Source organism: Nipponia nippon, unplaced genomic scaffold (genome assembly GCF_047370975.1).
Source record: "Nipponia nippon isolate SJK-2023a ecotype South Korea unplaced genomic scaffold, ASM4737097v1 scaffold_8, whole genome shotgun sequence".
Classification (NCBI taxonomy): domain Eukaryota; kingdom Metazoa; phylum Chordata; class Aves; order Pelecaniformes; family Threskiornithidae; genus Nipponia; species Nipponia nippon.
The window spans coordinates 34,669,874-34,693,879 of NW_028262402.1; the positions used below are offsets into that span (position 1 = coordinate 34,669,874).

Here is a 24,006-nt window from a genome sequence, read left to right on the forward strand (position 1 = left end):
AAGTTTAAGAAAATGCCATAAAAAACAGAATGGGAGGCATGGAGCAAAGTAGAACTCTCTAGTTGGGAAATGTAGATTTCGTGAAACCTTTTCCAGTGCTGTAACTCCCTGTGAGATCACACTTTGTGTGGAGAGCTCCTATGAACTGCATTAATTTCAGACAAATGCTCAAGATGCACCATATGTTAAGTGTGCTCTTCATCGTACTGCACCTACAGACTTTAATAAAAACATCTAGAACGTGGAAAGTAGGTCAAATGTAAGCAAATGAAAGGGGTAAATAATGAACTCTATAAACAGATTAATCATGTGATAATAGTATCACCGCATTTCTCCTTAAACTTGTTATTATCAGAAAAGGCATCAGTCAAACAGGATTCCTTCATAAAGTTGGTCTAATTTCGCACCCATGACCCTCCTATAAAGATGTCTGGGCCTGAAATACAGATTACGCACCCACCAACTATGCTATAGAGAGAAGGCGTTCGCTGTACCTTCACATGCACTTTAAATTAGCATAAAAACAGGCACTGAGGAGGCTCTCCGCTAATGCAGCTATTCCTGCTCACCCCACCCTTGTGCTGCTAGCATTTTTGTGGGTATGTGGTGAACCAAGCAAGACACTTATCCAAGTTAAAACCCAGTCCCCCCCATTTTTTTATTTTTTTTTTTAAATACAAACCCCATCCCAGACCCAGTTTACAATGGGGTTAACCCAAATGCAGGATCACCCCCTTCATTATCAATGCCACCTTCTGCCCACTTGAAGTGCACAGAAAACTTCAGTCTCGAGCACACAAAACCTCTTAAGCTAAGACTTTTTGTGAACACTCCTTTCAGTCAGAAAACAAGAGCACGGTTAAGAGAGCAAACCACACAGCAGCACTCCTGGCAAGCCACTCGTCTTGTTACAGATACCGATACTTCTCTGGGCATGGGAAGGCACTCTGTTTCACTTCCTCCACTACCCTGCAACCAAGACGCATTGCTATCAACCACATCCTCAACTTTTCACCTCTCGGGTTAGCATCACGATCTGGTTTAGCTGCAAGTTTCGACGAGTCTTTACAGCCACCTGTTAGCTCATCTGGTAAACCAAATCACCAATACCCAAATTGCACAATGAATTCAAAAAAATAACTAAATAAAAACCAGTGTACATTCGTGGTGGACATACTAGCTTGGTAGAGGTCAGATGAAAAAATTAAATGCTGTGGTCAAAACTGTGAAAAAAACACACTCATAAAACAATTTATGTTTTTTTTGGTTATAGCAGACAGCATGACAGACAGCAAAACCACATTTCCGTGCCTGGGTTGGTTTTTTGTTTGTTTTTTTTTTTTGTTGTTTTGTTTTTTTTTTTTTTTAAAATGGATCTCTGGCTTTCTGCCATTGAGTAATTCTATGGTTTCCCAAAATGCAGTCTCTGGGCTTGTTAATTTCGTATTTAGTTTGCTAGGCCTGTAATCTTGCCACCCTTTTAATCAAAAAGGTTTCAGGCAAGCATTTATATGAAAAATACTCATTCAAATCCTAACATTTTTACCCACAAAAATACACAGAGGTTGTAGCTATTTTGGTTTATGAGAATCTGTTTTGCACAAACTATTATAATTATTCCTTTTTGTAACAGCAGTTTCCCATGACAATTAAGAGACTTAGTTGTGCTTTTCTGTTTGCATTAGAAATTTGCCAGAATACAAGAAAGGAAACCTTAAAATCATTGAACTACCTACTGACTGTTTGCAAACCTGTTTGTGTATAATCACTATGTTTTCCACAAAGACAACAGAAAAGGCCGGGGGGAGGAGGAAGGGAAGAAGGTTTGATAACTAGTGGGTAGTTCAGACTGTGTTTCCTTTGTTTGAGCTTCAGTGAAGATAAAAGAATATGTTGGAAAATATTAACCTTTAATATAAAGCGAAGAGAGTTCAAAATGACTGATTTCTTTATTGAAATAAGTCAGTTTTCACTACTGTAACATACATGTTGTGTAGATGAAAGCAAAGGAAAGAGAAGTGAGAAAAAGTTCATTTTTTAACAGTCACCAACAAGGGATACAGTGACTTTACCATCACAAGTATAAGTTCAGCTCATGAACACAAAACTGAAGTTGCCTTAAACAAGCTGCAGAACTGCCCCAGAAGCTGTAGAAATACCCAGCACAGTAAAACCTTGTTGACTCCTCAGTTAGCAGGACCTGAGCAAGTCTGTTTAATGGTGGTTAAAGCACACCTGTGAGTACTTCAGTCATACTCTTGAACACCATCCACATGCACCAAAAAGCACGTTGTCTTAACTCTGTACCTGTAAACAAAGTTTTAAAAGCAGACACCATTTTCCGCCAATGCAGCCCAAAGCAATGTAAAATCACTGTCAATATCCACCACAGAACCTGCATAGAGCTCATTTGATATGGTTGTAAATTAGGCTTTCTCCAGCTCTACTGACTAAGCTAGACAGTACACTGAGAGGTATTACAGTCTTGCTAAATTCACAGTTGTTCTGCCTCCAAAATTAGCACCCTTCTGAGGAAGGGTAACCAAGAAAGGTAGTGGCAAAGTGATGTTTGGATAGAGAAAGTGACCTACTTTACCACCTAAATCCCACTGCTTCACCGAAGTGGAAAAACACAGCAGTGTTTCAGTGGAGAGCACCAGGTATCAAATCTTCCTTCTATATTATGCTGAAGACAGCCCTCAGACTAGTATTTCTTTTCCAAAGTTCAACTTGCATTTATGCTCAAAACTACATTTACAGCCTCTCACATGTGTGGCGTACTCACATGCTGAGGAGTGAAGACTCAACCGAAGCTGTGATCCTCACTGTTGAATACTAAGCTGGTTTGCCTAATCTTTTGACAACTCACTTTGTCATTATCTTCCTTCAACCTCTGCAAGAAATAAATCAAGAAAGAGCCTTGTACAGATTCACTGTCTAATGGGCAGGTAGAAATTCAAATGAGGTTAAAAAGAAACTGGGAAACTAGCTGCTTGAGATCTACACCAAAAGCCTACCTCAAACTAATTGTGCATAGAAACAGGAGGCCTGGAAAGGTTTAACAAACCCTGCATTTTCCCTAACTTTACAATACAATTGCTTGCACCAGATAATCAAGATCCCACTGTGCTGCAGCCACTGGATGTACAGCAACAAGCCCCGTCTCTGGCATTTCCCAAGGTTTGGGTATGCAGGCAGAAGGTAGGGACACACTACCACAATGTAAGAAATTTTGGTTTCGTTTTCCCAAAAAAATCCCATGCAGGTAGAAAAGTAGTATTATCCCATTTTCCAGATGGAGAACAGAGGCTGAGAAGATAGATTACCAAGGGCAAACTTCCTTAATACAAATCAAAGTGTTGACTGCATTACTGTTGAAAGGTACATCACTGGAGCATGCTAATTGCAGCTGGGATGGAAAAGACAGCAGAATTCACATGGGAGGCAAAACGAGGACAAAACTGCCTTGGGAAAGAGCACCCTGCCCCAAGCACCTTACAGTCTAGAGCGATAAACACAGCCACTTCTAAGTGACTCCCATGTAAAAATATCTCACCTCCCATTTCTTAACATACTGCTCTCCAAAAACTCCTCTGTGGTAAGGATTATGCTTCAGGACACAATATTACTTCCACTTCCCAGAGAACTGAAGCAGTGAAAGCCAGAGGTGAAGACTCCAGAAGGTATGTAATGGGATTTTTAAAAATACCTAAGCAGACTAGACATGTAATTCAGGCAGAAAGTCAGCAACAGACAGATGCTCAAACAGATTTTCAAAAATTGTTCAGCACAGGGGGCACCTACCCATACCTATAGATACATAAATCATAGAATCTCCATTTAGGTCAGAAAAGACCTTTAAGATCATCAAGTCCAACCGTTAACCTAGCACTGCCAAGTCCGTCACTAAACCATGTCCCAAAGCACTGCATCTACACGTCTTCTAAATACCTCCAGGGATGGGGACCCAACCACTTCCCTGGGCAGCCTATTCCAGTGACTGACAACCCTTTCGGTGAAGAAATTTTTCCTGATACCAAATCTAAACCTGCCCTGGCGCAGCTTGAGGCCGTTTCCTCTCGTCCTATCGCTTGTTACTAGGGAGAAGAGACCGACCTCCACCTCGCTACAACCTCCTTTCAGGGAGTTGTAGAGAGTGATAAGGTCTTCCCTCAGCCTTCTTTCCTCCAAACTAAACAACCCTGGCTCCCTCAGCCACTCCTCGTAAGACTTGTTCTCTAGATCCTTCACGAGCTTCATTGCCCTTCTTTGGACACGCTCCAGCACCTCGATGTCCTTCTTGTAGTGAGGGGCCCAAAACTGAACACAGTACTCGAGGTGCAGCCTCACCAGTGCCGAGTACAGGGGGACGATCACTTCCTGAGTCCTGCATCTTAAAACAAAGGTACATCAAATATAAAGGCTGGAGCACCACAAGAACTTAGGCATTAAAATCCCATACTACAATCTTCACCCCTTGTCTGCCCACACAGGAGTGATGCAATGCTGACATCACCAGAAGTGCATAGGAGTCTCCATCTCCAGCACTGAACCTCCCCATTAACCCTGCTGAGTCCCCTTTCAGACACGTTCAGAAGAGTCTTTGACTCGACAAGACCAAGCTCTTTGTCATCCAGCTCACAGCCAAGGCCTGCAAACACCCTCCCCCTCTAACTCCCCCAACTCAATGCTTCTCCACCTATGTCCCCCAGGGAGCTGAGAACCACTGCCAGAATTATTCCCACATGAAATACAGCAGCAGCACATTTAAAAAAAAAAAAAAAAAAAAGGGTGGAGAACAGATAGACTTCTATGGAAGAGCTCAGTGGTTAAAGAGTTTAATCAGAGCATTATATAAATGACTTGACTTCTTTCTTCTCCTTCCCACCTCCTAGGAGAACACCCTGTCTAATAGGCTTCTGTGAACTCTGGGAAGGAAACACTGCCAATTCTTCCATTGGAGAAGGAAAGTCCTGTTGCCAGTTCCTGCTCAGAATCATCGTACATGAAAAACCACCATGGGCTAAAACATGTAAATGGGTTTGGGGCAGGAACTGGAACCCAGCACAACTCCTTCCAGCTGGCCAGAGTTCTTCCAGGGCAACAGCACAGCATGCATCTCTCCTCTTTCAGCTCTACTGAACCATTAAGGATCCCATGCAAACCAGACAGCTTTCTGCTTGATATCCCAGTCATTCTCCTGAGAGAGAAGAAACATGGGTCTCGCTAGCAGACAGAAAAGTAGCTGAACTAAGACGAACCAAGTGTTGCCCTCTCCAGCTTTTTTGTTTGTTTGTTTGTTTTGTTTAAGAAAAATCCACACTATGCTTACACTTTAAAATGAAGTTTAGGCGCCACTCTTCAGAAAGTGATTTTAAGACTACCAAGCCAAGGCAGCATGTCCTGGCAGCACCAACTTTGGTGTCTCAGCCTTCAAGCAGCGAGAGATTTAAGACACACCCCTGACCTCAACATTTCCCTATGAGTTACCCTCTCTACGTGCTGGATTTCTTTGGCTCAATGCTGAATTGCTTAACTTGCCCCACGCACCACAAGCATTGCTCTGCCCTCATTCAGCTGGCCCTGCAGCCCAGTGGTGCAGAAGCGCCCGCAGCATCGCTCCCGTCTCGCTGCAGACAGCAAAGTCGCTTGTCCAAGATATCACAGGAAGCCCTTGACAGCATAGTCCAGAAACTTTCACCTGGATCCCCCTAAGCCCCAGACCCTGGCTGGCGGCTGCATCTCATCCAGCTGGGAGCTTCCTGCTTTGCTTCACATTAATACGGAGAGGTATTTCCTGTGTCTACAGATTTTCAGGCTCTCCAGGTTCTGTTGCAGGCTTAAACAAACCTCATGACCCTTAATACAGTGCATACTTACAGCGGCGTTTTTCTTTGAAAATGTGTAAACTAAGATTATCCCAAGATTCTCCTCATGCACACAAAAAGACTTGTTAAAAATCAACGCTTTAGAAGAAATACACACCTGAGTTCCAGGCAGAAAACAGAGCCAACTACATAGCAACTAAACAAAGGACAAAATACCATCATTTCATACATTCACAAGGCCTGTATGTCCATTTGGCTGAAGGCATATTTGAGAAAAAATCTTGCATATGCAAAGAATCTGGATGTTTGTATCTGCAAAGGATAGTCTTATGTCTTTCTACAGAGGTAGGTTTTGAAAGTGTGTAATAACAAGGGTGCTAATGTTAGTTTGAAAAGCATCTTGTATACATGTTGGAAAACTCATCTTCAAGCAGAAACCTACAACCTCAGAAAAAAAAAAAAACACCCCACATGTATGCTCATCGGGGCTCTCTTCTTGTACAATCTTGCGGTGCTCTTGCTCTTTACATCTCTATCTGCATGATCAAACCTAAGAACAAGAACAATTGTTATCCTCAGTCAAATGTGGTTTTAGAAAAAATGCCAGAAACAAACCATTCCCCATAAATTTCCAGCATGCCACAGGCACAGAATTGTAAGACTTTTTCTTAAGCTGCCAACAAGTGAAACAGGATGCATGTTTTTGTGTCAGCAGTCTGTAGAGATAAACCACAGAAAGTTGTGAGGGGGAAAAGAACTAAGTGTCTTGTAGAGATGCATGGAAAATGTCTTTCTCCTCATATAAGACACATTATTAGCTTAGTTTCCTTAACAGCCATCTCTAGAAGCTCATGGAAGCAGAGACATACAAAGGAAGCAGGATGTCACTCTTGAATGAATTAAACCAAGAGTTCACATGCAATTTACTTTTCAAGATTAACACCTCCATACTTACATATGGACAAATACGTAACAAGCGACTCAGACATAAGTCCTTTAATGTTTGGGGAAGTCAGTGTCTCTTCCACCAATAATGTTTTAGAGCACCAAATAAGCAAGAGACTCTCAGCAATGCCTGGATTTTGTTGTTGTTGTAGTTGTTGCTGTTTAGGACAAGAGAGTGAGAAAGAAAACATACAGTTTGTCCCCAGAAATTAAGAAGTACTGATAAAATTGTAAATAAGCAATGTGCTCAGACTGCAACAGCTTTCTGCAATTAGGACAGAAAGCCTACTGGTTAAATTGAGTATAAGAATAAACAATCTATCCTTTGTTAACACACTGACACAAGCATACGGGGTGTATTTTATTCACAAAGTCTTTCCAATCTTCTTGTGTTATTCAAACACTATGGACTAATATTTTAAGAAGAGGCACCTACTTTGTATCTAGTCACATGCTTTATAAAATTACAGAAAGCAGACAGTAGTGGTGTTGTAGCTGACTCTCTTTTACACATCAGCACAGTGCCATCTTTCAAAGGGGGCACTGTGAAAGTGGATGGTTGTCATACAGAGTGAATGGTACTGCAGGGAAAGAGGAGACGTGAGAAGAAAACCAATTAACGAGCTTCCTCCAATTGTTCCTTGTTTTCTGCCTCAAACCAAAAATTCAGCATAACCATTTTGGCCGGCTTTGGCCTTATTCTCTTCACTTTCCTTCTCCAAATGTTATCACAAGACCAGCCCCCCTTATTTCCAACGTTTATCTCCAAATACAATTAACAGAGTAGCAGGCAGGAGAACAACTCAAGTATCTTTAGCGTTATCTCCTGGTAACCTCTGGGGCATAAGGACAAAGGAAATCCCACAGCAGTTAAGGCACTTGCTGGACTTCATTACATAGTGGACAGGGGTTTGGAAGGAGTCCTCTTCCCTCCACAGCAAATGCGTATTCATTCAATATTCTGTGATTCTCTAGAGCCTCTCATCTAATAATGGACGTTAACAAATTAAATCTTACATCACTCCCCGTCATGTAAATATCATCGCCATGTCAGAAAGGAAGACAGAGGCACAGAAACGTTAAGAGACTTTCCACGTGCTGCAGAGCCTGAGCTCACAGTCAGAGAAACCACAACTGCTAATTTGTCACATGCTTTAAATTAAAAACAGCCTCTTTCTCAGATCCGAGGCAGTCAAGCCCGTGGGTAGGCATCTGCAGGTACCCAGAGCAGGAAACAGAACAGATTTCAACGCTGACTTTTCTCTGCAGACCCACGGTGCTTCAGAAAGGATGAGTACTGAACTCACAGACCTTCATCCTGCAGCCGCCATAAAAGTACAGCAGAGCCCCGCATCCCTCTCAAAGCCAAAACCACAACATAGCTTGGCTCAGCTGCTGGATTCAAATGACCAGAGTCCACACTGCCACTGGCTACTCAGCTGTCGAGCAGCCAGATGGTGGTTTGTCCACCTCAGACCCAAGGCAGGATCTCCTAAGGCAGGCAGGAACAGGGTCAGAGACACCGCCAGAGCTGCTGACAGAAATCCAGCCCTGCACAGCCCTCAGTGAAGCAGCTTTCATGAAAACACGTGGAGAAGCATTGTCAGGTCCAAATATGCCCCCTTCCCCAACCATTAGTTGGGCAGCACTACCATTATTTTGTCTTCCTTCCATTTATTACTAGGAAAGCTTAACAGGAAAACACCACTGTGTTTTCAAAACAAAGTCCAGAAGTGTTTCAACTGTGAGGCATAGCTGAAAATTCCTTATACCTGTGAAAGGTTAGAAATGGGGAAAGTGGGTGTCCAGAATAAAAAGTTCCCTCAATGACTGCTCAACTCTCCCCATGGTTTTAAAACGTAAAATCTGAATCAAATGCTAAATAGGAGTAATTGCTGGACCATCAAACAGGAGTTACTGAGATAGATAGGTTAACTGGATATCCAAATATGTTAACCTAGAAGCCCTCAGTTAGCTATCCGTGTTATAAAGAATGAGCAAAAATGAAGTTCCACCTCTCCTGCTGAGAAGCAGACACACAAGAGAAAATGAGTGATCACAATGCCACCTTCTCCTTTGACCCCCAGCTAAAAATTCACTCCAATTTGCCTTATTATTAATTTTAAATAATGCTGTCACGTTAACATGGTAAATGACAGGTTCAGCCATTGAGCAACTGTCAAGAAGAACATCCTGCAACCCAGACCTTCCAAACAGTGATGGCCTGTGCACCGTCAGGCAAGCCTCCTCCCATCCCCTGCAAGGGGGGACCCGAGGATCACCTTGCTGTGCCAGCTCAGTGGGCAGTGGGCTTTAGGTTACCTGCTCCTCCCTCATCCCCTGCTGCGTCTGTCGCTGTAACCCCACGGACACCCTGTTATGCGTTTTGAGGAAGCTCTCTGCCTTGAGGACACAACGGACCCAGGCTAGACCTACTTGCTGTTGTTCTTGGGTTCAAAATTGTCAGAGTTAAATTTCAATGGCACTTGCTGTCACTCCCTACAAGTATCACAATGTTTTATTAAGTATTTCCAGCGAGCATGTTCTGGCTCTGCTGTGTTTTGATTTGTTGATTTTGGAATCAAAGTCAGAAAAGACAAGGGGAAAGGGGCCCCTTTGCTTTCCGAAGTACACCTCTGCCATAGTAAACCTGCATCGCTGGCTATGCCTGTAATTGAAACCCAGGTGATATCTTAGCAGCAGCCTCACCATGCCCTCTATACAGTGCCACTCCATCACCGGCTACCCAGGATGGGGTCAGAGGGAGTTTTTTGCATTTGCAAATTCTCTGAATCACCGAGACACTAAGAGAAGCCAGGCATGTAAGCAGACAGAGTAAATACAACAGAAGTTTATTATATTTAAGATGGAGGAAAGACCAGCTTTTTTTAAAAATTAAATGCTCTCGGTGATCTTACACAACATGTGCAACAAAATCTAGTGGCAGGACCTATTGTTATGCAGATTCTTTACAGCATGAAGGGAAGAGATTTTGACTTCTGCTCAACTGTGAGATGCTCTGCTGAGGTTTTTAAGCAAACACAAGAAAAAAGAAAAGCACACGTTCTCATTGCCAGTCTTCCACTTCCCAAACGTAACACAGTGAAAGGTTTTTCCCCTTTGAAGAAGTTGAAACTCATCCAGCAAATATCAGAAACCTCTGGCAGTGTAAGATCCTGCAGAGAAACCATTTAAGCAGACCAAAAGAGAGAGGCCAAGTTAGAAGACCTCGACTCAAAACTACGTCCTGTGTTCCCTCACCTTCTAACACAGAAAGAGGAATTGCCACCAGCATATCTGTGCCATCTGACAATATATAATCCACAAAAACTTAACAAGTTATGATATATAATCCACAAAAACTTAACAAGCAATTCCAGAAAGAATATGTATATATTTTTAATTTGGTATTATTTTTTGTTAGGAGAGTACACCTCACACATTTTCTGAGAATAGGAAATTATGACAGAAGTTGCCAGCTGTATCTCATACCCGGCTCCCTTGACTTTATTGTGAACCTTGGGACGTTTCACTCCTTACTTGCAAAAAACGATTATGGAAGAATACTGGAGGAAAAACTAAGATGCATGAGCCAAGTGCAGTTTGACAGCTTAAAATTAGAAAGAAAATAAAAAAGAACCCCAAATTTATTATTTTTATCTCATGATTAATTTTAAGCCAATCTCATGATTTTCTGGGGGCTGGGATGATTTAACATTTGGAGTTGGCAATACAGCATACCTTACAAATACATAACCATAAAGAGACCAGTTCAAGTTTACTGTGGGGACTATAACTTCGACTTGCCCAACATCTGCACATTTAAACGTCTTAGCCATAACACCACAGTGTTCAATACCAGAGTATTACATACCTGTCCTGGGCTATGAAAGATGATTCCTTATGTCTAAATCCTATCCACGCAGGCAAGAAAGCACTATTTAGGGTTCTGTTAACTATTTGTGACATATTTCAGTTATATTTAAAAAACATTATTTAAAAAAAAAATGGTTACAGACACCTGCTTTTGACATTGTGCCAAAACACTTCCTGCTACACTGAACTACAGGGTTTGTGCCACCACTAAGATAAACGGTATCAAGGAAAAAAATTTGCAGAAGAAATACTTCAAGGTACTAGTGCAACTGTAAAAACATCATCTTGAACCAAGACAAAACCCGCAAAAACATACAGATAAACAGAGACATAAAGAGGTACTCTTAAAACCACTTTGATTTTTGTATTTTATAATAAAGATTGATTTTTAACTCAAACATTCCATTTTTTTTCATAGAATAGCATTTCTTGAGTATAGATAGGTTTGGCTTCAAGTATATTGTCATCTGTTAGTTAATGCAAGTACCGGTTTACACACCCTGTGTTTCACATTATCATCTTTGTTCTGCTCCCACTGTTCCTTGTGGCTAAATAGGTTTTCTGAAAGTCACTGGCAACATATGTGCTCAATCTGCAGACAGCAAAAGAAGTGACTTCTGTAACAATCATAACTGCACTGTTCACAAACTGGCTCACGTCTGTGATAAACCCAGTTCTCTATTACGTCCACAAATAGTACATATCTTCTCATTAAAAAAAAAAAAAAAAAAAAAAAAGGCGAGACCAGATTGATAACTCTGAATTCTCAACGTTTGACAGCCTTGGTGTTGAATCATAAAATCTGTCTCCTGGCTTTAATGCACCAAGCCCATGGTATACACTGTGATTGACCTGTGTGAGCACCCCCTTCACTTTTTGTAACATAAACCAAAATCAGAATCCCTGCCTTGAGGAGCTTACAATTGCAGTTATTTCACATGCCTGAATCGTTATGTTTAAAGTTATTTCAGTTGCTGAGCCAAGCAGCCAAACATTTTCAAGCCAGATTTACAATCACCTCTGCAGCCTTAATTCTACTTTCCTAATGTCTATTTTGTGCACTGAAAGAGGTCCTTTAGGAAAACTGGTAATGAGATCAGCGAGTGTATAACTAAAAACTGCACCACGATGCACATACACAATGGGGCAGGATCAAGCTTACACAAATGCTGTAAAGCTTGGGCATCCCAGCATCCCGATACCTCACTTTGAAACCTATCTGCTAATTAATGTTTTTTCCTGCGCTGAACGACCTCGGCACTTTTTTTGCTCCCAAAAGGAAGGCAAATCTCACCACACAAAATGGTGCAAAAGTTATCGTATACAAAATGGTGACAAAGCTTCCCTCTCCTGGCGGGTTGCAAGTTCTGACTGTTCAGCAGGAACCTGATGCCAGAGTCGTGTTTCCAGCCTCGCTGGCTGACCCAAAGAGCCTGCGGTGGTGCCAGGCGGGAGGGGGTCTCCCATCGTGGACGGAGGGCCGCATCACCTCTCCCTCTGCCTTCCCTCTCCCCCACCGCTGCCCAAAAGGGGCTGGGGGTTCTTGCTAGAATGGTGTCCCTTACTGCAAACACCAAAGGTGATGGAGTTTCTTGTATTAAAAAAAGAAAAAAAAAAATTTTTTTGCAAGAATTTTTTTATAGGGGAAGGTGTTAGGCAACCCTAACCACAGGGTCACCACCAGCCCCGTCTCTAACTACAAGTGGGCCCATAAATTAACACAGTCAGTAAGGCAGCATCACGGCAATTAGCATCTTTCAAAGACAGAAAAATGCTTTTATGTTTAAGCACTGTAGAGCACAGCCTTTTGCCAGTAAAAACAGAGCGTATGTCTTAATTTAAAAGTTTGCTCAGCATGTTTTGTGCTACTTCCTGTGTCTTAAGCATCTGTCTGAATTGCCAAAACAAGTGGGGGAAAACACCACTTTACTTTGCTTATGAACGGCAAAACCAGGGTGAAATGGAAGTTCTTGTTCTCATGCATGTTATTCTGCAGTTGCGGGGGGGAAAGGTTATTTCAACAGTAACTCGCACAGGAGAGGCAACAGCAAACTTCCCAGTAATTAACAGGACCTCTCCTCAGAAAGGCTGTGTAACATCCGTATCATGCGGAAAAGAAAGCACAGAACCCCGTTTCAGAACTTAGCAGTTATTACCCAGTAAAAGGTTTCTGGTTTACCTGCAGAATAATATATTTTCTAACTTTTCATAAGCTTTTAAGCTTTTCTGCTGGCTTCAGAGGCTAAATAACCTAAAACTGGGACAAACAAGCCTCAGTCATCAAACTGATTTGACAACCTATTTTTTATATTTTGCGACTTTGATGGAAAAGCCACTTGTTTTTCTCTTCCTCCTTAATAGTCCTGTGTGAGCTGCAGTCTTCAAAATTTCACTTCTAATCTCCCTCATTTTGAAGTTTTCCAGTTCAGTTCTGACTACCCACCGCCTGTATTAAATCTTTCCTACTGTTTATAATGGAGAACAAATTCAGCCGGTATAATTTTAGCTGGCTCTCCAGCTATTCTTCAAACAGAAGACAATATACACTCAACTACTGACTGTGTTAAAAAAAAATGTGCACACATGCATGCACATACATTCACGCCAAGCCCAGACCATTGCCAAAAAAAAAAAAAAATTTCCATTACACAGGTAACGCATATACAAACCAATTCTCTGTGATATATGTGTTTTATGGCCATGAAGATGAAAAACGGTCAAAACTCTGCCCTAAATTAAACAAATTGATTCCCATCTTTGCCCCTTTACCAAAATAATTTACTAAGGCTTAAAAAGCAAGCAGACTCAGGGCTGGGATGTCGTACAGCCCATATATTAACTCAGTCAGCAATAAATCTCCCCTTACTCTCCATACTACTTTCTTAAATAGCTCACTATAAAGCCCCAACCTAATTAAAAACAGCTTTCTCGGCAACAGTGTCCTTGATTTCACTTATTTACACATTAACTGCAGCCTCCGTTTGGCCAATCCAGTCTATTCCCTGTACCACGCAGGGCCTTTTATCTGCCCTGGACAGCATTTTCTCCAGCAGATGAAGTAGATGCCAATTGATTTGCTGTCGAGCATGGTAAATTAATAGCAACAAATTGCTGAGGGCCCCATCTCGCTGCTCCACCATGCTTCGGCAGTTTTGCTTTATTTGCTCCATGATGGGCAGCAGTCAGGCCTCTTCAAGTCAATTTCTTCTTAACAACCTGCAATACTTTTCAATGGTGAAAATAGAGCCGTTCCTTGTAAGTCAGAAATCAATATCCTATTGCCCTTAGAAAATGCTAAACAAGCAGTATTGGCAATCCACTTGGTACTAGAGGGTATCAGATATAATGCAAATCCATACTGCTTCCCTCCTCGTAGTTATTACAGTTTGCTAAAAGGTTCCTAATGCCATTTATCATCATTTACCATCGACTACTGCAGCTATGATTATGATATCCTATCAGCTAGCAGAGCCCTTTCATTTCTATCCAATTAATATTTTAGCAGCACTCAAATGGTTGTTGCCCAAGTCTTGTAATAAAATTTACATGGATTGGACTGAATTTTATTTTTTTTTTACTGTGATCTTAAAAAGTCATTTCATTTATTTTTTAATGCTCAGCTTCTTAAAAGATCTGAATTTTCTTTCAAAAATGCTGAAACCCAACATTCTAGCATGGGAATTAGTTCAAAGACAAAGGTCTAACCGAAGCGGGCAACTCAGAATTTACATATTGCCACCTCCAAAAAACACAATCGAAGTAAAAAGTGAATGCTGTATCCTATTTATGCTTTCCATCAGCCCCATTCACAAATATCTGTTGTCTGTAGCCAAATACAGACACTTACTTTAAGCGATAATTACAATTCTGAATTAAAACCTTCAGCAAGCATGTTTGATTACAGCAATTTAAATAAACTGCTTACGGTAACACTAAAACAGCCTGATTTCAGAAATTAAACCAAATGACCACCACCACCAAGTAGCAACAGCATATTAGAAACACAGAGCAGCATGTCAACTATTCATTCATAAACTATCCACTGAGCCTCTTAAAAAACAAATGTTAAAGAAATGGGCATCTTCAGACCACACTCAAACATCCATGTTTATGCTAATATTGGAATTTAAAACTGTAGGGAAGTATCTGTTCATACTGCGACCCAAAACCCCACAACTCAATGCATTTTTTTTTTTTTTTGGAATGTGTCTATTTTGAAGCTCTATTGATCCTAGAACAGAATATCAAAAATTAGCTTACTATTTTAGGCTATAACACCACATGTCACAACATACCCCACACTTGTCTTTAAAAAAAAAATACAAATGACTAATTCTACCAGTCTAATGCTATTTACTCAGTTACCAAAATTTAAATTAATTATGTTCTCAAACATAATTGTTAAAAATTGGCAACATTATGCAGGCTTAATTAAGATTAAATCCAATTTACTAAATGTACTTTAATTGGTACTAATTACATTAGCTTTCCTTTCAGAATGACAAATTCCCCATAGGTTTCACTTTAATAGTCTTCTATCAAAATCAACACAGGATGACTGATGATGAGCATCACACGAGGGGTGGGAAAAGAGATGCTCTTCCCCCCTTCCCCCCCCCCCCCCCCCCCCCCCCCCCCCGACACACAGGCACACTCACTACCGCTGCTCTCTGCGCATTTATCCTTTTATCAATTTGCTAAGTCACAGAGTCATGACTCCATCACAGCCATCATTTTCTGTTCCAGTGAAAAATTTCTCTAAAAATAAATACTCTGTGGCTGGGAGCAGCCAAGAAGAACAGAAGCTTTAACAGAAAAATACACAAAGGTTTCAAATATCAGGGCCACCAATTACTAGGGTACTTCCAAGGACTCCAGGGAGCCCTGCTCTTGAACCCTTTGAGACGCAAATCTAATAAGTGAATAAGCCTAACCTGATCTTGAGAACTAGGCCCAATTACGCCGAAGGGCAACTTCACTGCATTATTGCCTGCTTTCCATTACAAGGGCATCCAGCGAGTACATCTGGAAAAGAACCTGAGAGGAACCAAGGCTGTCTGCCCAGAAAAACAAATAAAGACAGATATGCCTCTGTGCTAAAGTGAAAAAAAGAAAGAAAATATAATAAGTAGGTGGTTTGCAGGGCTGTCTGTATTTCATAATGTGATAAACTGCCCTCAGGATTTTGGATATGATTGAATTTAGAAAGTGGGGGGGGGGAGGCAGGGGGAAAGGGGAGAGGAAAAAAAAGGGTGAATCGCTCAATTTCAGCTGAGTAAAATTCAAAGATGGGAGAGGAAGAGAAGGGACTTTAAGGTGGAAGACTGAAAAAGCTTCGCGCACATCAAATGAAGCAATCAACACTCTCTATATATTATAAGAAACTGGACCCTAATGCTGTGATCATAAAGCAAGATGGGAAATATTTTGCAGTTGCTGCAGCAAGAGGGAAAAAAAAAAAAAAAAAAGCTGTGGCAATAGAAGAGGAGACATGAGAGATATGTAATTGATATCAGATTTAAGAATGACAGCAAACAAGTTTCTTAGCCGCAGCTAATTTGAATCAACATCTGACAAAATATTTAAGTGTTTTGCATGAGAGTACGATACTTAAACTACTAATTTGAACAGACTGAACAGTAACGGAAAAAGGTGTTTAATTAAACCCCAGCGCTTTGTAATCCCCACACTTAGTTGTAACTAAGTATTTAATTTCTCCAGAATATCACTGACGACTCCATCACCATAACTGTATACAATTTCGGAAGTAAAGCATTTAGAAATTAAAAGGGCTTTCACTGTGGGGTTTTTTCCCCTGCTTAAAACAATTTAATTCCACATTGCACTTGCAAGCTGATTTTGTCCCACAGAATTTTGTGCAGTCAGTGTAAGTCTACATACCACTAATTGCTGTAAAAACAGGGTACCTAGAAATATAAACAAGTGTGACTGCAATGCTTACTTTCAAAGGCCTGTAAGAATTTGCTATGTAGGTGGCCTGTAAAGACTCCGGGCTTTGTGAATTGTTTCCATATCTACTATTTTACTGATTGGGGTTTTTTTTTGTTTTGTTGTTTTTTTTTGTTTGTTTGTTTGTTTTAATGGGACCTGAAACAATCTGGCTATTCACTTGAGAACACACCCAATACCTCTGAGAGTCAGTGACCAGTCTTCCCATCAGCACCCATGACCTGAATCAGGTCCAGAGATTCACAACATACGTACAATCTGATCAGCTGCAATCACAGCCTTTTCCTCTCAACCATTTGTTAAATGCACTTGTCGAGTCTTCACCGTACCTGTGAGGAGGACATCTGAATTCAACAGGTCTACATATAGGTCTGTAAAACAACGTGTATGTACCAGGTCCAGTAAGTTCGGAGCTGCAGATGCAAAACGCTTTGAGGCAGGAAATCCCACCCTCTTCGTATTTGTATGCCATCTAGTGCAAATGTCCCTAATCAGTACTGTGGCATTGGGATGCTAATGGAATGCAAAATATAATAAATAATAAATAACATGAAAAAACATTTGACTTGCATGCCTGCTCTCAACAAGATAAAGAAATCCTATTTGCACAACCTAGAGAAGTTCCAAATCCCTAACTTTGAACAGAAATGCGTACAAACCAATTTTCAGATGGTCTTTCTTCTCCCATCCAACCATTTCTTTATTTCTGCAGTTTACACTCCCCAGCAACGCTGGCAAATTGCTCAACCATTTGCTAAAATGAGTTGTCAGTATTGAACTCCACCATATAAAAAGTTCCCTCACTGGAAAAGAGGTCAGATGTTTAATTCATTTTCCTCTAGAGAAGGTTAAAAACACACATTACCAAATAAGAAACTCTGATTTACACTACCATGCTCCATCTGACTAATCTCCTGCTAATCTTGGCCTAAGTGCTAGACTTCAAGGCACAAAACCGAGCACGCTAACATCCTCACAGAAAGCTCATTTACTCTCTCGTGTTTGAGATGCTAAGACACTGGTTTTGGACAAAGCTCCAAGTAAGCAGCCTGAGGGAAACGGGAACATGGCTGTGCATCAATTGCTTTTGTAGCTCCAGCTTAAAAGCAGTCCAGGTTAACCGAAGAGAACACTCTTTTCCACACGCAAATATAAATCCCTCGACACCTAATATGCATTCGTGATGTAGCTATCATCCCAAAAAGCAAACCCCTAAGGTTCGAGGTCAGACAGAGCTGAAGGTACAACCCACATACCCATATCACTGTTCACATACACTCTCCCCATGCAGTGCAGGACAGCTTGCATGTACGGAGATTGCACATGGAAAGTCAATCGAATAATGCACAACCGGTAGCCAAGACCGTAACCTACGCAGAGCCCATATACCATATACAAGATGGAAGTTTCAGAGCCAGGTTAAGCACAAAAAAATTTCCAATGCACTCAAGCATGCAATTAAAGCAAGTCACACAGAATACACATCTGTTTTAAGACTGATGGGAGAAATTACACAGAGCATTTTTGCACAGAACAAATTATCTACATACCTGTTTATGCATCTCTATATTCAGCCCATAGGACATCTCGTAATACTAAGAAAAAGGAAGATGACTGTATTAAACCTTGCAATTGTGAAAGCCGTTCCAAAATTCACTTTGACTCAAACATCATCTGTACAATGACATACAGACCTAGAAACATTTATTGGCCTTGAAGAGCTCTTGGAATTCGAAAGAGTATTTCACAGCAACATTTTTTTTTTGCTTTTGTTGCTTTCTCTACATTGCTTCGTGTCAAATTTACAAAGAACAGCCATAAAACAAGGAAAAAAACAGAAAACAAAAAAAAAATCACGAAAACTAATCACAATCAGAGTTGACGATTAGAAGCAGAAAAAAAGCCACACAGAAAATGCTCAAGATTTTATTCCCTAGCACACATAAAAGATGTCAAAAAAAACCACCCGAAGTGCTTGAAGCCAGACACACATATAAATCAGCAATGTCTAACAGACCGGTTATTCAATATTTTAAATTAAAAACACAAAAAAGCCGCAATTAAATTGCAGGGATGCAAAAAATGAAAAAGCATGGAAATTCAGAGCCAAAGCAGATACGCCAATCTAAGTATGTCCTGTTGTGCCCGAGTATCACAGGGAACTCAGTTCAGTGTGTAATGTTAGTACCAAACAAGCTCCAAGACACAGGTATATCAGGCATGAAAAAGACAACTGCAAGCCTCAACATTTGCTTGTGCTCTTGGTTAAGAATTCTTCAAGGTTATTTACTCTTTTTTTAAATACAAGAGCGTTATTTGTCACGTACATATGGAAAACGACTAATCCTTCATAGATGTACAAGACAGCAGATAGCAAGAGCTCCTCTGGAGTTATCATGATCCATCACGCAACTATGTATTTAGAGATGTCTTCCTGTGCACGTTATTTAACCAGGCAGACCACGACCATTGAGGAAACCCCTTTCACAGCTGAGATCCCTGCCATTCTGAATTTAGTGAAACAATGAACCAGCTGCCCATGTGCAACAGTTCTTCTAGGAAGCAGGCTTCGGGTTTGTATGCGTACATATACAATTTTGGCTTACTCCCATCACAGGAAAAAAAAAAAAAAGAAAAAAATTATCCCGAACTGTTTTACAGGGATATGATCGGTGGGAGAAGTCAGCAAAAGTGAAAACATCATCCCCAGGTACACTATGAAAGTTGTACACGGCTTTAAAGGGCTGACAAGTAATCTGCTAGCATTTGGAAGAAATATCCCCAATCGCTTAAAAGGTTAAAAAGCAGGTTTCGTGCAGAAACTAACCGCTGCAAACAAGTTATAAACCCCTGAAACTAAGGATTTACAATGGAAGCACTGATGCAACCTCAACAACAGCAGCGCTACTATAATCTTTCTGTTCGCCTCCAGCAATCCGAATGTATTTCTGTCTCAGTATACCAAGCTAATAGACATTTTGAATTTGTTATGCAGCTTGCTTACCATGACATAATGTCGCTGCATCTCTGTCTTCTCACTGGCCAGTTTTTCACATTCTAGCTTTAAACTGTTGAAGACATAAAAAGGAAAAAGCATGGGTACTTCATAACACAAAACTGACATTCTTCTGAGTACAGGTTACTCCCCTTTTCAAGCATTTCTCCAACACACAAATAGAAAGATGCATTCCAGCTCTTGCTTGGGAGTTCAGGGTGGGGTTTGTAGTTTTCCTCTTTCAAGAGATACTGTGCAACATCCCCACGTCCTAAGCGAACTGCACACAGTACACAGGAGAGCATTTTTCTCTGACAAAAATAACCCAACGCTGGTTCACAGAAGAAGCACGGATGGGTTCATACCTATAACACTTAAGCTTGAGAAGCCACTTACAAATCCGTAATTTGGGTTTTGGAGTTTTTATTTAAACGAGTTTTAAAAACACCTATTGCTTTCACTCAACCCACAGAGCAATCAAACACATATCACCACTTCAAGGAGCAAAAAGTTGCTGGGGTTTTTTTTTGTTGTTTTGGTTTTTTTGGGTTTTTTTTTTCCGTTAGTGATGACAGAACTGCAAGGAAAATACTGCAGGTAATTTAAGGAATACCGTGGTAAACACGAACACCCCCGCTGGTTTTTTTTGTTTGTTTTCAGAAGCCCACTAAGCAATCCTGCCAGAAGTCACTTGTCACTTTGAGGACACGGCGCTCTTCCACCTAAGGATAATGCCTCACTTCCAGGTTATCAGCACTTGACATGTCAATGAAAGGCGCGAGGGGGCCGAGCCAAGACAAGATGCGCGTCCTGAGCGGCATTTTGAAGAAAAGCAGAGGACGAGCACAGCCAGCCGCATATTTTTCCATCAGCCCCCACCCGCTCCCCCCCCCAAAAAAAAAAACGAAAAAAAAGAAACAAAAAAACCCCAACAACCACAACCCGGAGCGCGGGGAAAACAAGAAAATCCGCTCGGCCCGTTCGGCTCGGGGCCCCCCTGAGCACCCCGCCCCGGGGGCCGGGAGCGGCGGCGGGATGCGGAGGGGCCGGCGGAGGAGCGCCCGGCCGGGCTGGGTCCGCCCGGCGCCCGGGCTCCGCCGCGGGGTCCCGGCGCCCCTGGAAAGCGGCGAGAGGCGAGCCCGCGCGGGGCTCGGGGAAAGTAGGCAGCGTTACCTGTGGTACTGAGCCTGCAAAAACTGAAACTCCTCCTTAATCCGATCGCAGGACTCGGAAATGGTGAATTTAAAGGGCTGCGCTGGCTGGTGAGGAGCCTGCAAGCAAGCAACAGCGGGTCTTTTAATCGCCCCCTCTCGCGCGCCCGCGGCTCCCCCCGCCCGGCCGCCGCCCCCCGCCCGCCGCCGCGGCCCTCGCTCCCGGGCTCCGCGGAGGCGCAGCCCCCCCCGCACCCCCGCCCGCCCCGGGCTGCTGCCCCGACGGGGCCGCTGGCGGCGTGGGGCCGCCGCGGGGGGAGTCGTCGCCCGCTCGGACCCCCCGCACCGGCCGCGGCCGCGGGACGCGGGGCGGGCGCCGAGGCCGCCGCGCACCGGGCGGGGGCAACTCGGAGGAGCCAACCCCGGCCCGGGGCGGCGGCGGCGGCGCGGCGGACAACAATAAGAAAATGGCTACAACTCCGCGGTGCCCGCGCCGGAGCGCTGCCCGCGGGGCCGCTGCCGCCACTCACCGGGTGCCGGGTCTGCGGGTACATCTTGCTCAGGTCGCGGATCATCCACGCCGCTTCGGGGGGCGCCGGCGGCCGGAGCGGCGGGGATCAGGGCTGCAGGCGCGGCGGCGGCGGCGGGCAGGGACGCCCCGGCCCCGCCGCCCCGGGGCTGGCGGGGCACCGCCGGCAGCAGCGAGGCGCGGCGGCGACGGCGGCGTCCGCGGCGCGCAGGGGCCGCTGCCACATCCCCCGGGGGCGGTCAGCGGGCGGCGCCGACCGGCTCTCCCGAGCGCCGCCGCTCCGCGGGCTCCGGCGGGCTGCGAGCCCCGTGCGGCGGCGGCGGGCGAGGAGGAGGAGGAGGAGGAGGAGGAGGAGGAGGAGGGCGGGGAAAGCCCCTCCGCTGGCGCCGGTGCGCGCTCCGCCAGAGATCCCCGCCGGCAGTTTTCTCCCCTTCTGCAAACTTTTACTGCTGCCGGCGGCTCTCCCGCCCCCGGCGCCGAGCGGAGCCGAGCGGGGCGCCCCGGCGGGGAGGGCGGCTGGGGCGGGCGGGCGGCTGCCCCGCGGCCGCCGCGGAGGTGCGGTGCCGTGCCCTTTTGTGTGGCGGGCAGGTCCTCGCTCCTACCGGCCCGACCGCACCTCCCCCGCTAGTGCCGCTGGCCGCTCTTTTCTTGTTCTTTTTGGTTTTTTTTTTTTTTTTTTGCAATTAAAAAAAATTTAAAAAAGAGCGAGAAAGATGAAGAAGAAGGTACGGTCCGGGCTGCTTTATTTATGTCTTTTTTTTTTTTTTTTTCTCTTTTTTCCCTCCTCGCCTTTCGAAACTCCAGGAAGTGGCGGCGGCAGCGGCGGCGCCGCGCGGAGCTGAGCGAGCCCCGTGCCCGGCCCAGCGGCGTGGCGCGGCGTGGCGCGTCGTGGCTCGGCCCGGCCCGGCTCGGCTCGGCCCGCCGCCGCTCCGCGCCGCTCCCACCGCACGCTCTGGCGAGGTGACTCCTTTGACCAAATTTAGCAGGGGCTGCTCATTAACATTCTGATACATATTCACCGCAGCCGGAAGGCCGCCACCCGCGGGGCAGCCTGGGAGCCGCAGTCCTCCCGGCGGCCCCGCTGCCCGCCTTGCCCGCACGCTGCCGCGCCCGGGACTTCTCCTCCCGTCGGGCAGCGCGGCGCCGCCCGCCCCCCCGACACCCCCTCCCCGCCGCTCCGCCCATGAAGGGCGTCGCCGGCGACCAATCGGCGGCGGCCGCACATTAATCGCCGTTCTGTATTAATGCCCATCATTTCGCCGCTGACAAATGGGCACACGGCCCCGGCGGAGGGGGGGCGGCCCCGGGCTCAGCCCCCACGTGGGGGCCTGACGCCGCGCGGGCCCGCAGCCAATCAGACGGCTTCCCCCGGCCTCTCCGCCGCTGTTTGCCCGCCGCCCGAGGTGGAGCCTGGAGATCGCTGCCGTTCCGCGGCGCCGGCGTTCGAACAGGGGAAACATTTGTTCAGCCGTCAATCAAAGTAACGTGGGCCGGTGTCGGCTGTCGCTGCTGCCGCCGCCGCCGCCGCCGCCTGCTGCGCGCGGGGCGGTGGCACGGCGGGAGCGGGGGGCGCCCGCCCCCGCCTCCCGCTCCGCCCCGCCCGCGGACACCGCCGGCCGCCCGCGCCGCCGGGGACGCGCACTAATTAGGGGGCAACGGCGCCTTAAAGAGACAGGCGCGGCGTGCCGCTACCCTCTGCGGGCCGCGGCGGGCGGGCCGCCGTTTCCCGGCCCGTCCGCGGGCTCGTCGCAAGGAGCGGCGCTGCCGCCGGGGGCGGGCGGGGGAGCCGCGCCGCGGTGCCTGCCGCGAGGGACGGGCGATCCCCGAGAACGGCTGGCGGGGCGGACGGGCGCCCTCCTGCCCTCGCCTCGGCTCCCTGGGCTGCGCGGGGCCGCGGCAGGCCTCCCTTCGCAGCGGCCCGTTTCGAACCATTGACCGCCGGCAGCCGCCGAGGCCGAGGCGGCGGGGCCGAGGCGGTGAGGCACCCGGCCGCTTGACGCCTCCGGCGCCGCCGTCTCCCCCCGTGCCCGGTGCCGCCGGGCCCCGCGGCGTGGGGCGGGCGGGCGGGCGGAGCGGTGCCGCGTTACGGCGGCTGAGCGCGACGTGGTTTAAGGGGTTTTTTCCCTGCTGGCTTCACCTGCGGGACTCAGTCTTCGCTCTGGGAAGCGGCTGCAGCGAGAGGGTGTTATTCTCTGCTGCTCGCAGGAGTGAGGCTTAAAGACTTGACCTTTAAGTGATGCATTGTCAAGGCGCCTTGACGTCGGACGGGGCATTTTCTGACGGCGTCAGACGGGAGGAGGGCGGCAGGGTCCCGAGGGCCCGGTTGCTGAAGGTGCAGTAAGCGCACCTGGAAGCGGCCGAGGGAGGGGAGGGGAAGGGAAGGGAAGGGAAGGGGTAGGCTACAGCTGATTGCTCTCGCACGCAGCTGGGCTGTGGCTGTGGCGGCTTCCCTGCTCGGCAGGCCCCGAGTGGACCCTGGAAAACGCTCACCCACACCGGACGGCCGCTGCGCTGCTGGCGCTGGCAAGCTGTAACGTGAACGCCTGATTTCCCCCCTCAAAAACCCCCAATTCTGCATCTACTGGTGCTGTGTCCTAAAAAGACCCCAGAGCAATTTTTCTGCCGAGCCCCACTGCAGACAATGCCGTGCAGCGGTGCACATGTGAGGGACAGGCTCAGGCTTTTTTTCCCCCCCTCTCTGTGCCTGTCATG

The 24,006-nt window shown here is 45.6% G+C and overlaps 1 protein-coding gene across 10 annotated transcripts in view; it reads right to left on the reverse strand.

Annotated features, from left to right (window-relative positions):
- LOC104020885 (TLE family member 4, transcriptional corepressor) overlaps positions 1 to 22,230 on the reverse strand; it is a 101,496-nt gene extending 79,266 nt beyond the window's left edge. For 6 of the 10 annotated variants that reach the window (XM_087741549.1, XM_087741553.1, XM_087741552.1 and 3 more), the window contains exons 1-4: positions 21,296 to 22,230; positions 20,788 to 20,885; positions 19,624 to 19,687; positions 18,170 to 18,214 (exon numbers count right to left, since the gene is read on the reverse strand). In XM_087741549.1, coding sequence (XP_087597675.1) covers positions 18,170 to 18,214; positions 19,624 to 19,687; positions 20,788 to 20,885; positions 21,296 to 21,340 — 252 coding nt within the window. In that variant the 5' untranslated portion in view covers positions 21,341 to 22,230. The remainder of the gene's footprint in view (positions 1 to 18,169; positions 18,215 to 19,623; positions 19,688 to 20,787; positions 20,886 to 21,295) is intronic. The other 4 variants (XM_087741555.1, XM_087741554.1, XM_087741551.1 and 1 more) reach the window with 1 other exon arrangement.
- Positions 22,231 to 24,006: the final 1,776 nt, after the last annotated feature.